Source organism: Gekko japonicus, unplaced genomic scaffold, assembly GCF_001447785.1.
Source record: "Gekko japonicus isolate JY-2015 unplaced genomic scaffold, Gekko_japonicus_V1.1 scaffold334, whole genome shotgun sequence".
NCBI classification, from domain to species: domain Eukaryota; kingdom Metazoa; phylum Chordata; class Lepidosauria; order Squamata; family Gekkonidae; genus Gekko; species Gekko japonicus.
In genome coordinates, this window is record NW_015173683.1 from 743,581 (window position 1) to 755,670 (window position 12,090).

The window sequence follows — 12,090 nt, forward strand, 5'->3', positions numbered from 1 at the left end:
GCCCGCCCCGAGACTTTTGCCCCCACAGCCCTATGCAGTGTATATATATATATTTCCTCACGCACATCTTTTTGCACCTGCTTCCCTGAGGAAACACCGCTGCCTGCAGTCTCTGAGGTGTTCCAGGACTGCTTTTTGCGCCCTTTCGCAGAAGTCCTCGCCGCTCGCGCGGCTGGCGAACGGGCGGCTGGGGAATGCCTCGTCGCTGCCGAGTCCTCTGACCGAGCCGCCCTCCCCTCCCTCGACCTGTCGCCCGGGGGAAAAGAAACCGCGGGGAAGGCTCGCGTCGCGTCTGCCGCCTCGCCCAGCCCGGCTGCGCGCCTCCGGTCCGGCGGCGACCTCGCCTTCTTCCCGAGATGGCGGACCCCGCCGAATGCAGCATCAAAGTGATGTGCCGGTTCCGGCCCCTCAACGAGGCCGAGATCCTCCGTGGGGACAAGTTCATCCCCAAATTCAAAGGGGAAGAGACGGTCGTGATTGGGGTAAGCCTCGTGTGGGGATCTCCCGCTTGTGTGTGTGTGTTTGGCGGCCCTTTCTTGCCTTTCCCCCGGGACCCGCCTCGAATCCTGGCGACCCTCCGGATCGCCCTTTCGCGGCCCCTCCCTCGCCCCCTGCAGCCACGTTGCCGTGGGGGCCCCCTGCCCGCCTTTGGCGTGGCCGCTGTATTGTGCGCCCGCCCGCGCTCATTGTTCCCAGCGCTTGGGTGTGCGTCGGTCGGCTCCCTGTTCACCTTGAGCTCCAAAATCCGTGGTGGAGCCGAGGCCGGAGGGTGCTCTTTCTCCTCAATGGGAAAAAAGGGGCATGGACGGAGGTCCATCCCGGTGTACTTTGGGGAAATTTGGAGATGAGGTTGGGGGGTCCCAAAGGGGGATATAGCCCAGGGTCCATCTTTCTCCTCCTTTAATCTAGACGGACTGCCCGTGTCGGAGAGCACCGTGCTTCGAAGGGGGATGGGGGAAGGCTTGCTATGGAGATGGGTTAAGTTTCTTTCTATTGCCGTGAGTGCAGGTGGGAGGCTTTTCTGGGGTTGGTCCTGGTCAAAGCCTGTTCTAGAAACTCATGGATTCTTTGGCAGTCCCGGAGGGCAGCTGCTACACTTACGGCGCAGTCCGATGGAGAGTTAATCCAGTCTACGCCTACCGAAATCAATAGGCTCGGATTGCTTAGGGTTGCTTTTTTAGAGACCCCATGTTACATGCCTGCAGTTGCAAAATGCTGCTGTCACTCAACAAAACGTTCTCCCGTCTCCCAGTCCCATCTGTGCCTCCCACTGCAGGGAGAAACCTATCTTGTGCAGTCCCGCTTGGCTGAGTTCCCTGTTTTTGTAGCTGCAGCAGAGGGCATTGGTGGGGAACTGAATGGAGTCGACCCCAATTGACTCTTCCAGCTGCTTCTCCCGGTGCCTGCTGCAGCCTCCCAGTTTTCAACATTGATCAAGCTGATGTCATCTGGATCACTGGGCATGCTCACTTTCTTCCTCCTTTATGCATTGGATTGATTGACAGGTGGCAAGAAATGGCTGTGGGAATTGGTGGAGGAATTCCCCTCATATCTTTTCCTCTCCCTGCCGCCCCCTCCCCCATGCAAGCATCCAGCTTCGCTTCGAAGCCCATGCATTTTAGTAGCGCTTGAGTTAAAAAGCTCGCCAAGCTGCAGTCTCTGCAGATGCGAGGAAAGAGGCATTTATGTATTCCATACAGAGATGTTCTTGGGTTGTCTTTTTTTCTTGCTGCAGTACGGATAGAGATGTCAGCTGTCAAATGCTGTCTTCTCTTAAGAAAGACTCCTCACCTCTTACTGGTCATTTCATAGAGATGTTGTCAGAGTTAAACTTGACTGAGTTCCCCCCCCCCACTTTCCTTAGCTGTGTTGGGTTGGGCTTCTGCTACTTTGAATACAGAGATTGCGTTCTGTGGCAAATTGTGGGTTTCTGTTCTGAATTTCCATGAAAGCTTATCAGTGAAAGGATCAACAATGGCAAACAAACTTCTCTGAAAGATGGTTGGCTGTTAGCATTCCTTTGCTATGTGTAGACTCAGGAGCGTGGGGTACTTTCTAGGACACATGTGATGTAGCAGACCCATTAAACTTAGTCAGTGCTTGAGTAAACTGAGTGTGCAACCCTAGAATGTGCTCAGGAAGACAAGCCAGTGTGGTAAACATTGCCCGATGGGTACAGAGAAGTGAAAGCCGCTGTATGGATGAAAATATTAGATGCACTGGAGGTGTTCCTTCTACTCAGAGGGAGGGAGGACGTCATTATTGGTGGGGGATCCCTCCCATCAGTCAAGATGCTGCCCTCCTCCAAGTGAGAAGTGTGGCTTTTTCTAGTAATGTCTGCCTTGCATTGCTGCCTTTCCTTCAGGAGCGCAGAGTGACATTTTTAGTCTCGCAAAAAAAACTATGACATATGGGGTTGGCTGAGAGGAGATGACTTACCGAAGGCCATCTGGCTTTTCAACTGACTGAGTATTTGAACCTGTGTTTCTTCAAAAGGAATACTTTTCATTGAATTTTTGAAAATTAGCATATTGTTGCAGTGGCAGTGACTTTGTTTTGTTGCCATTTGGAAGCAACCTGAAACTCAAACTACTATACTACACTGGCTTTTGACTGATGACTCCCCCCCCATCATTTCACAGCTGGCTTATGGTGACCCCCCCAGGGCTATTTTTGGGCAGGAACGCACAGGAACGGAGTTCCGGCTGACTTCAGAGTTGGCCATGCCCACTACAGCCAAACCCTCTGCCTGCGTGGCTACAGAGGGAAGGCCTGGAGAGCGACCCCCACAGTGAATTCAAGGCGGGTGGGCCGGGGGGGGGGCTCTGGAAGGATTGGGAGGCATTTAAATGCTTCCCTGTGCCTTCCCCAGCCTGTCCAAGGGCTGGCTTGCCCAGGCCCCCCGTAGCTGCCTTCCCTTCGGGGGGGGGGCTTGTTTGGGCTCCCGGCAGCCGTGTGGTGCCTGGGCAAGCCAGGGGAAGGCATGGGGTGTGGCCTAATATGCTAATGAGTTTCTGCTGTTGGATGTGGTCTATTATGCTAATGAGTTCCTGGTGACCCCATAGGTAGGGTTTTCAAGGCAAGAGACGTTCAGAGGGTGGTTTGCCATTGCCGGTCTCTGCATCATGATGCTGGTGTTCTTGGAGGTCTCCCATCCAAATACTAGCCACGGCCAACCCTGGTTAGTGTCTGAGATCAGGCTGGGCTATCCAGGTCAGGGAAATTGATGACTGCCAGTTGTTTAAATTACATGTTTAAGTTAAGCTTCTGATATTTGATTACAAGTATAGGAGTTCTCTCTTGAGGGGAGGAGGACACTCTGATATGCTTGGGTTCCTCTTCCCACAATCCCGGGAGGCAGGAAATTGACTGTACTTTCCATCTCCGGGGGGGGGGGAGCCCAGCTCACCCCTCAGTCTTTTTCCTGCCTCTGCCTGAGAGAGTAGTGGATGTAGAGAACTACTAGATTTTCCTTTAAGGAGCTCCTTTGGTTGCATTTTGTTTTTCTCTTTCCACCTGTGTGCCTTTCTGTGTGCCTCTCCCTTTGTTTGAAAAAACAAACTTTGTTCTTTTGGCCTTGTCTTCCCCAAGGCTGTTTGCCTTTTGCCCACTGCTTCAGTCACGGCGATGTCTGCAGCTGAGGTCTCCAACCATGGGACCTCCTCCAAGGGAGAATTGGGGGAGGTGATCTCCAGGCAGCCGAGTAGGAAATCCCTGCAAACCCACTTGCCCAGCTGCCCTGCCATTGTGGAGCTCCAGGAAAGAGCCATAGGCCCCAAATAGCCTGTCTTGGATCATGAAGAAGCAGGCTTGATTTTTGGTGCCAAACTGCACCCTCTGCTGATCAGTTGGGATGGCCTGTATTGGCCCACCAGGTCTGCTCAATGCAGCCTTCTGTGGCCATTGGAACATTGAGTCAAAGGGAGACAATAGCTCCTCACCAGGGGGGGGGGAACCAGGAGGGGGGAGAGCCCTTAGTTGTCCTACCAGGTTCCCAGGACTGGCTAGAACAATTTGTCTCCAGTCAGTTAGAGAAGACAAAAACAGCTTCTTTACCCTCTCAGAAAAGATGACTCCTCCCTCTTCGGTCAAACATCTTCAAAAAAAATTAGCTACTTCAAGGCCTCTAGGCACAGCAACATGCCAGGGCTCCTCTTGGACAACAAAGGCTGCCTGTAAAAGCACCTTCCCCATTAGGAGCAATTATTCACATTTCTCAGACTACAGAGCTGAAGATAGGGATTGGGTCTGAGGATTCTGATACGGTTCTGCATAAAGAGGAAGGCCAGTTGTCTAAGGACAAAGTCCCTCAGCAGAGCAAGCCAACTCACCACCTTTTTTCATAAAGCATTAAAAATCCTACAGTTTTCTGCTCCTAAGGTTGAAATCCCCAAGGAGGAACTGGATGATGATGATGATGACATCGATAAAGGGGCTCTTGAGGTTTTCTCTAGGGTTAGAGAGCCTTCCCTTCCTTTTTAAAAACGGAGATAAAAGAAGAATGGTCATATGCTACCAATAACCATTTACATTCTGGACAGGCTAAAAGAATGTACTCTTTTCCTCCCAAGGCTTATTGAAAGTTCCAGTGGTAGATGCTCCTGTGGCTAGCTTAGCATCAGGGGGTGGCTCTTCCTAAAGAGGGAGAGGAAACCCTTAAAGATACCAATGATCGAAAAAGTGACTGAGCTCTCCGCAGAGCCCATGAGGCCACTGCCTTCTCCATTAAAGCTTCTGCAGCGACTTCTCTGATAGGAAGAGCCTCGTACAAGGGACTTTGTAAATTGTCTCAAGAATACCCAGTTTTAAATCAGTGCCTATTAAGATACATGCACAATTTGAAGAGGGCAGAAGCCTTCATGTCTTATGCTAGTCGGAACATGATCAAATTCTCAGCAAGGGCCATGGCTTCCACAGTGGTAGCCAAAAGACATATCTGGCTCAAGTCCTGGAATGTGGACTCCCTTTCTAAGTCTCATGTGGCATCTTGGCCTTTCCTGGGTGGCAAGTTGTTTGAGGATAGCCTAGAGGACATCTTAATTTGAGACCAAGGGCAAAACGAAGGTCATGCCATTCACCTATATAAGGGAGGACAGATGGCAAAAAAAAAAAGGTTCACAGTCCTTTTGTTCCTACAGAATGCTTCCATAATTTAGATCAGACTCCAAGTGGCAGTCATGGACCAAATCCAAGCCTAATTTCAGAGCCACAAATCAGTACTACAGTTCAGTCCAAACACCGGCCTCCAGTAAGGGAGGAAAACACCGGCAACAACAAAAGTGATGCCAAGTTAGCTCCAGTGGGCAGACGACTTCAAAAATTCCATCAAGCCTGTAGTTTATCAGCCCCGACAAATAGGTAAAAGAAACCATAGCCCATGGCTATTCAATAGAATATGTCACCCTACCTCACGACAGATTCCTGAGCTCACCAATCCCTCACTGCCCCATCAGCGCACACAGGATGCCATCAGACCTTTGCTGGAGATCGCTGCCATTGAACCTGTGTCATAGGTTCTTAGGCATCTATTCTATTTTTGTCATAGTTCCCAAAAAGAAGGGGGACTGGAGAGCTATTCTCAACCTCAAATTCTTGGTTTGTGAGGAACAGAAAGTTCAAAAAAATGGAGACCTTGAAGACCAGTGTGGAAGCCCTGCAGCCAGAGGACTTATGCATCTTCCATAAGGACATGGTGGTTCTGCGCACAGATCCCACCTTCATTCCCAAGGTCAGCACACCTTTTCACAGCTCACAGGAGATATATTTGCTGTCCTTCTGCCCGAAGCCATCTCATCCTAGGGAGAAGAATTGGGACTTGACCTTCACAGAACACTTCACATTTATATCAGAAGGACCAAGCCATTTAGGTAGTCGGATTCCCTTTTTGTGGCTTTTCATCCAGCAGTCAAGGGTAAAAGGGTTTCTAAGGCTACCCTAAGCAGGCGGGTAAGGGACTGCATCTCCTTAGCATATGAATCTCAGGGCCTTCAAGTCCCAGAAGGGATCACAGTTCATTCAACAAGAAGTGCTTCTGTGTCAGCAGCATTCTACACAAATGCATCTGTTGCAGATATCTGTAAGGCCACTACCTGGAACCTGGTGTCAGCATTTATCAGGCAATACAAGATGGACTCTATTGTTGTGATTAATGCAGCATTTGGGTGGAGAGTCCTACATCAAGTGGTCTAGTCCTACTGTTATCTCTATGCTTGGCAGTCACTTTTCCCTCCCTGGATCAGATGAGCTTTGGAACTTCCCAAGCATGTCAGAGCGTTGTCCTCCTCCCCTTGAGACAGAACGGAACATTGGACTTACCATGAAGGTTTCTTCTTCTCGAGGGTGAGGAGGACACTGGGCCCACCCTAGTTGGAGGGTCTCTGTTCGGCCTATTATGCTTCCTAAAGGGTGATTAACTGCCAGTCTCCATGTTCATTGTTCTTTCACTGTTCTAATAGTTTATCTTTACCTTTATGGTTTGTAAGGATTTTGTAAGCCTTGTCTGTTTGTTTGGCACGTATTGTGGACTGTTATTGGCTGTGGAAGTCTTCAGACTGAGAGTGGGTTCCTTCTCTCCCCGGAGATGGAAAGTGCAGTCAATTTCCTGCCTCCAGGGATTGTGGGAAGAGGAACCCAAGCATATCAGAGTGTCCTCCTCACCCTTGAGAAGAAGGAACCCTCACAACAGAGACCAGTTTGTGAATTCAGGTGGAAACTGACATTTCTCCTCACACGTTGAAGCATCCAGGCCATTTGCCAAGGGGATTCATCTTGGTGATATTGCCATATGTTCAACTGTACAAAATGGGTAACTTCAGCTTACTTATTTATATAGCATCTAACAATATCCTAGATGTTTTTTGAAGATAAAAACAAATTGGACCCTACAGAAATAGCTTTCATTCTTAAGAAAAATGAGTGAGGGAAAGGGAGGGAGAAATTGCATAGAAAACTACTTGATTACAATATTCTATTTTTTCAGAAGTACTTAGTTAAGAAGGGTGGTAGTAAATAATTTCTGCAAAATAAGTGGTTTGACACAGGGTATCTTTTCATCTCAGTGTGTTGAAGACCTACTGTGGGCTGATTTATGTATGTGTGGCACTGACATGTTATCTGTCTCCATGTGGATAGGAACTTGGATATGTGATATTGTCTTTCAGTGTAAGGTTTGCGTTGTTGGCAGAATGAATGGATTAGTCCTCTGTGTTTCAGTCACTTATTTATTTTGAGTTAATTCCAGTTTGATCAGTGGGAATAAGGACAGAGTAAGGTTTTAGTCTTTCAATCTGTGTGGTATTTCTGTTCAAGATGGTTTTTATGGGTGTTTTTTTCTTGTTGGTATTTTTAGATGTGCATGTGTGGGTGTGTGCGTATGTGAGCGTGTGTGCACCTGGAGGTATGGTGACCTCTGGTGACTGACTGTGTGTGCACCTGGAAGTCATTCCGACCTCTGGTGATTTACCCCTACAGGGGGCCTGAAGGATATTCAGAGAGGTGGCTGGATAAAGCCTGCCCCTGCCTCCCACCTCTGGTATATTGGGGAGGTCTCCCATCCAAGTACTTTCCAGAGTCAACCCTGCTAAGCTTCCAAGATTGGGCTTGCCTGGGCTATCCAGGTCCAGGTTTGTTCTGGATGTTTTAATGTGCCCTTTGGTTATAGAAAGGTGTTGCTTGCATTGGGTCTTGATGGTAACTGACAGAAAGCAGTTTGTAATCCACCTTACTTATCATTATATCTTACTTACCTTTGGGATTCTAGAACATGGGCTGTGGACAGACTTACTTGACCTTCCAAGCCACACATGATAATCATCAGTCATTAAGAGAGCTGCAAGAAGCACACAGGCTTTAGACATAAATGTTTTGATACTTTTGCTTGCTTATTCCACCTTTTAAACAATAACAAAAGTAGGGGCTAGTGTGCATGAAGGTCTTGCTTCAGCTCTGCAGCCAGTCATAAGTGGCAGCTGGTGCAGAAAAGGATTGTTTAGTGCAAGAGGGAGTAACAGCTGCATGAAGATAGGAAAGTGACCAGTGATGTTAGGAGCAATGCTTGAATGCCAGGGGAGATGCAAAGTGCTTTGTTTTGCTAGCCATTCTTTACCTATTAGAGAGGTTAACATGCCTATTCTAGAATAAAATGGGCATCTGTAACCTATTCTGTTTGCTAACTTATCTGGACTGTAGCTGTCTGCATTCTGTTTGGTGATATGTTAGCTAAAGAAAATGTCTGAACAGGAAAGTTATATTGGATATTTTTAAAAAACCTTTATTGGATATTGACATGTGCCAGTGTCATTAGAAAAGATAAAATCAAATGGGAATTGCGAGGAAACAGAAAACAAACAAAAATAATCTAAAGGTAGAGTACAGTGGCTTGAGTTGCAACACTAGAGTCCAAAATACCGTTTTAACAGATATTGGATTGGTAGATTTTATTTCAACAGATCTTCCTACAGTTGCTAGTCATGATACCAAGCAGTACAAGTTTCTTATCTATACAGCTTGTATCTTGCTCATCCTCTAAGGAGCTGTGTGTGTTGGTCATCCCATTTTAAACTGGTATCCATTATTTGGACCACTTTTTAGATGATCTCTTTTTGCAGGCTATTTTGTTGGTTAAAGATTGTGCAGACTTTGAAGTTAAGTGATCTCTGTACCAGCTTCATAGATGCATGGGGGATAGAAAAGGATGTTATTTTTTTATGCTATGGCTACAGTGCTCTTCTTAAAAGAAATTTATACATGAATTGCTATGGGATTCAAGCAACTGAACCTAATTTCAGTTCAAGACTACCTGGATCTTCCTCAGGTATTGTAAGCTTTCTGCTTAAGATTGTTAGCTGTGTGTCTAAAACTCAAAAGCTCTTAAACATAGGCTTAGGTAAGCCTTATGCTCACATTTACCCTGCCCTGAGAGTCTCTAGGATTTAAAGAGAACTGACTGATTATAGCTCAGTCTTTCTGAATAAGCATGTTTGGTATGTCTCGTTATGAGGCATGCTTCACAGTAAATGTGCATTACAATTCCAGGTTGTGTTACAACAATTACAATACAAATGTGCATTACAACTCCAGGTTGTGTATGTGGTGGTTTAGGCTATTCAGTTTGTACCACCTACCATTTTTCTATCTAATCCTTCAAAGTATTTGTGCTTGTAGTCATTAAAATAGTTCTGTGGCCATTAATGCCCTAGGTTAATCATGTGCTGCATGAAGCAATGCTTCATTAAGTTTGACTAGAACAGCTTTCTGTGAGTGTCAATGGATGAGCCAGAGATTTGTACTCTGAAGGACAGTGAAGTGAATCATGTCTTTTTCTCTCCCAATAGATAAAGCAGAAGGAAATATGTCTGGTTATTTGATCCCTGTTTTGTCCAGACCCCATTAATCTTTATCCTGTAATGGGAACTCACTATGGTACTGTTCTCTAAAGCCCCAAAATAGAAGCTTTAGCTTGACTGTACAGTCACAGTGTAACTGTGCCCATTCTACTGGGCTTGATTCAGTTGGATCTATAAGGGCTGATCTATAAGGGTTTTACTGTTGCTCAAGTCAGCCAAGTCAGTTGAAGTTATCACAACTCAGTGCCCTCTTCTGTTAACTAGAACCTGTGTGGCATGGTGTTTGACTGGGGAGCTGGAGAGAGCAATGCACAACAGGGTGAAAGTTTGCAGGATGATGGTAGAATACCAAACTTGAGAAGACACCAGCTAGAATCCCCTTCAGAGCCTACTGTTCCCACAACAACTCTGTATTCTTGGTGTCATCTAACAGTTTTGAGTCATTTGACGCCTTCTCCATTTGAGGCCCTCAGGGTGTCTTGGGGCATATCTCTTTGGGCTGCTGCGACCAACTTGCTGAGCACTTTGAGAATGGAGTTGCTTTTATCTGTTCACATTTTATGCTTCATTAGAAGCAGTAAGCATAGACAAGGCTACAACTTGTCCTGGTTTATTGGATGCTTTTCAGTTTCTGCAACCTGAGGATGTGGACAAGATCTTTGGAGAGGTGGGGCCTGTGACCCCTGTGTTGGACTCTTAGCTTAAGACTACCAGAGCAGGGAGGGTCTGACTGGCTGGGTGGCAAAGGTATTGAATGCCTCTTTGAAATGTGCCTGTGTTGGCCTTTCAGTTACCCGGGAGATAGTTACAGGGCTGTGTATCAATTAATGGAGGCTTTGTTTAGTAATTTGCTAGTGTTTGGCAGCTGTGACCAATTTTATTTATAACATGTTCCAATGCATGCTTTTGTTTTTTGTTTTAATTGCTTTCTCATATATATTTGATAGTAGCTCTAGATGTAATACTTGTGCTACTAATTACATTGGTGGTATTGTTCTTAGGTGCATAAGGTGTCATCATTAAGTAAGTTAGAATTACAAAATACAAAATGATAACATTAAATCTTCTGTGACTATTTTGTTTTTAAACTTGTTGTAACCCTTTTCTGGTTAATGGGAGATTTTTGCTTTCATTTTAAAGATGTAACAGCTATTTAATGCTCTTTTGAGTTATTTCATGACAGCTGTGGCAGTTAGATGTGTAACTTGTGTACTCATCTTCTTAATTTTATAATTATTCAAAGTGGATTTATTTAAATGATTTATACCCCCCATCTTTCAACCTGAAGGTTTCCAAGATGGCTATTGCTGTGTCACAATGGCATAACAGCTAAAGCTGTTTTGACATTTTCATTCTCAAAACAAAGAGGGCTAGAACTGGTTTGGGGTGTGTGTGGATTCTCAAGGTTTAATGGACAGAAAAGACTGCATTTTGGGAGCCTTTGCCTGTCTGCATTCTGGCTGTTACTGCTGAATATTTTGACCCGAGGAAAATGCTTCAGCACTTCATCAAATTGCTGTTTCTCCTTTCAAGTTCCTGAAAATAGTAAATAAAGCCAGTTGTTAATTTATTCCCTTGTGGTGTAACTAATTGAGTCAGTGCACAAGAACTTTGCAGAATCTCTGCAAACACTACCTTTTAATTTTTGCATCTTTTGTTCTGCTTCCATTTACCGTTCCTTGGGAAATTAAGCATCCTTTTTGTAAGAGTTAGACAAAATTTAATGTACCTTGAACTTAAGCTGTAGTCTTGTTGGTTCAAGTTACAGCAGTAGACAGTTCCTAGCAAGTGAATCTCAGCTGTCTAAAAGTGCTCTATTTGCAACTAAGATCTTTTGAGAATGTACTTTTACAGTAGACAACACCCCCCCCCCCCGAACTATTAAAGGAGACTGATTGCTCCTTCCCCTGTTTTGCTGGAGTGGGAAGTCCCTTGTTCACCACAGTAGCTGATAGCTGCAAATTTTGCTGTTTTTATGTTGGGGCTGCAGAACCAGAACCACACTTGTCTTTCACTGTCAGGAACCAGACAACATCCCCCCCCCTTGCGCATGCCCTTGAAAAGTAAGTGAAGGGCAACATTTGGACAGCAATTCATGTTTCAAATCTCCACAAACTGTTCCTTCAGTGTGTTGGGTCACTGCAGTGCTGGCAGTGTTGAAGCTGTACAGTTTGCAGCTGTACAAAACTGAGTTGTATAGTGAATTTTTTTTTTGGCAGACTATGAAATGTATGTTCAAGTGTTTTTATACAGGAGGCTGATGCACAGTGTCATTCCTCTCAGCCCACAAAGGAAAAGGGGTCACGGGAGGACAAAAAGCACCCCTTGGAGGCTTCAGAAACAGCCTCTCCGTCAGGCCTTCCCCTCAGCCCCACTGTGTCTGTGGGAAATGCAGGAGGGATGAGAACTAGTCGTGGGGGGATCTGGGAGAGCTGGGTTCAGATTACCCCCTCCTTCTGAGCAAGGAACCTGTCATCTGGGTCAACCAGGGCTGGTTACTCAGCCTGGACCACCTCACAAGGTTGTTGTTGCTGGGGATGGGACAGTGGAGGGGGAAGTCAGGTGTGCCTCCTTGAGATCTTCAGAGGTATGGCAGCTGGGCGTATGGGAGGGGTGCTGAAAAACTACCTTATTTACTTACAGGGGAAAGGACTCATCTCCTAAAAGTGGTATGTATACAAAAAGTAACTAATTTGTATGGAAATGTAAGATATCCTCCTTTTATGGTAACTTTTTTTTGGGAAAA

The 12,090-nt window shown here is 46.0% G+C and overlaps 1 protein-coding gene across 1 annotated transcript in view; it reads left to right on the forward strand.

Annotated features, from left to right (window-relative positions):
• Window positions 1-356: 356 nt before the first annotated feature.
• Window positions 357-12,090, forward strand: part of KIF5C (kinesin family member 5C) — a 162,716-nt gene continuing 150,982 nt past the window's right edge. The window contains exon 1 of the mRNA XM_015423070.1: window positions 357-482. Within this exon, the coding sequence (XP_015278556.1) occupies window positions 357-482 (126 nt within the window). The remainder of the gene's footprint in view (window positions 483-12,090) is intronic.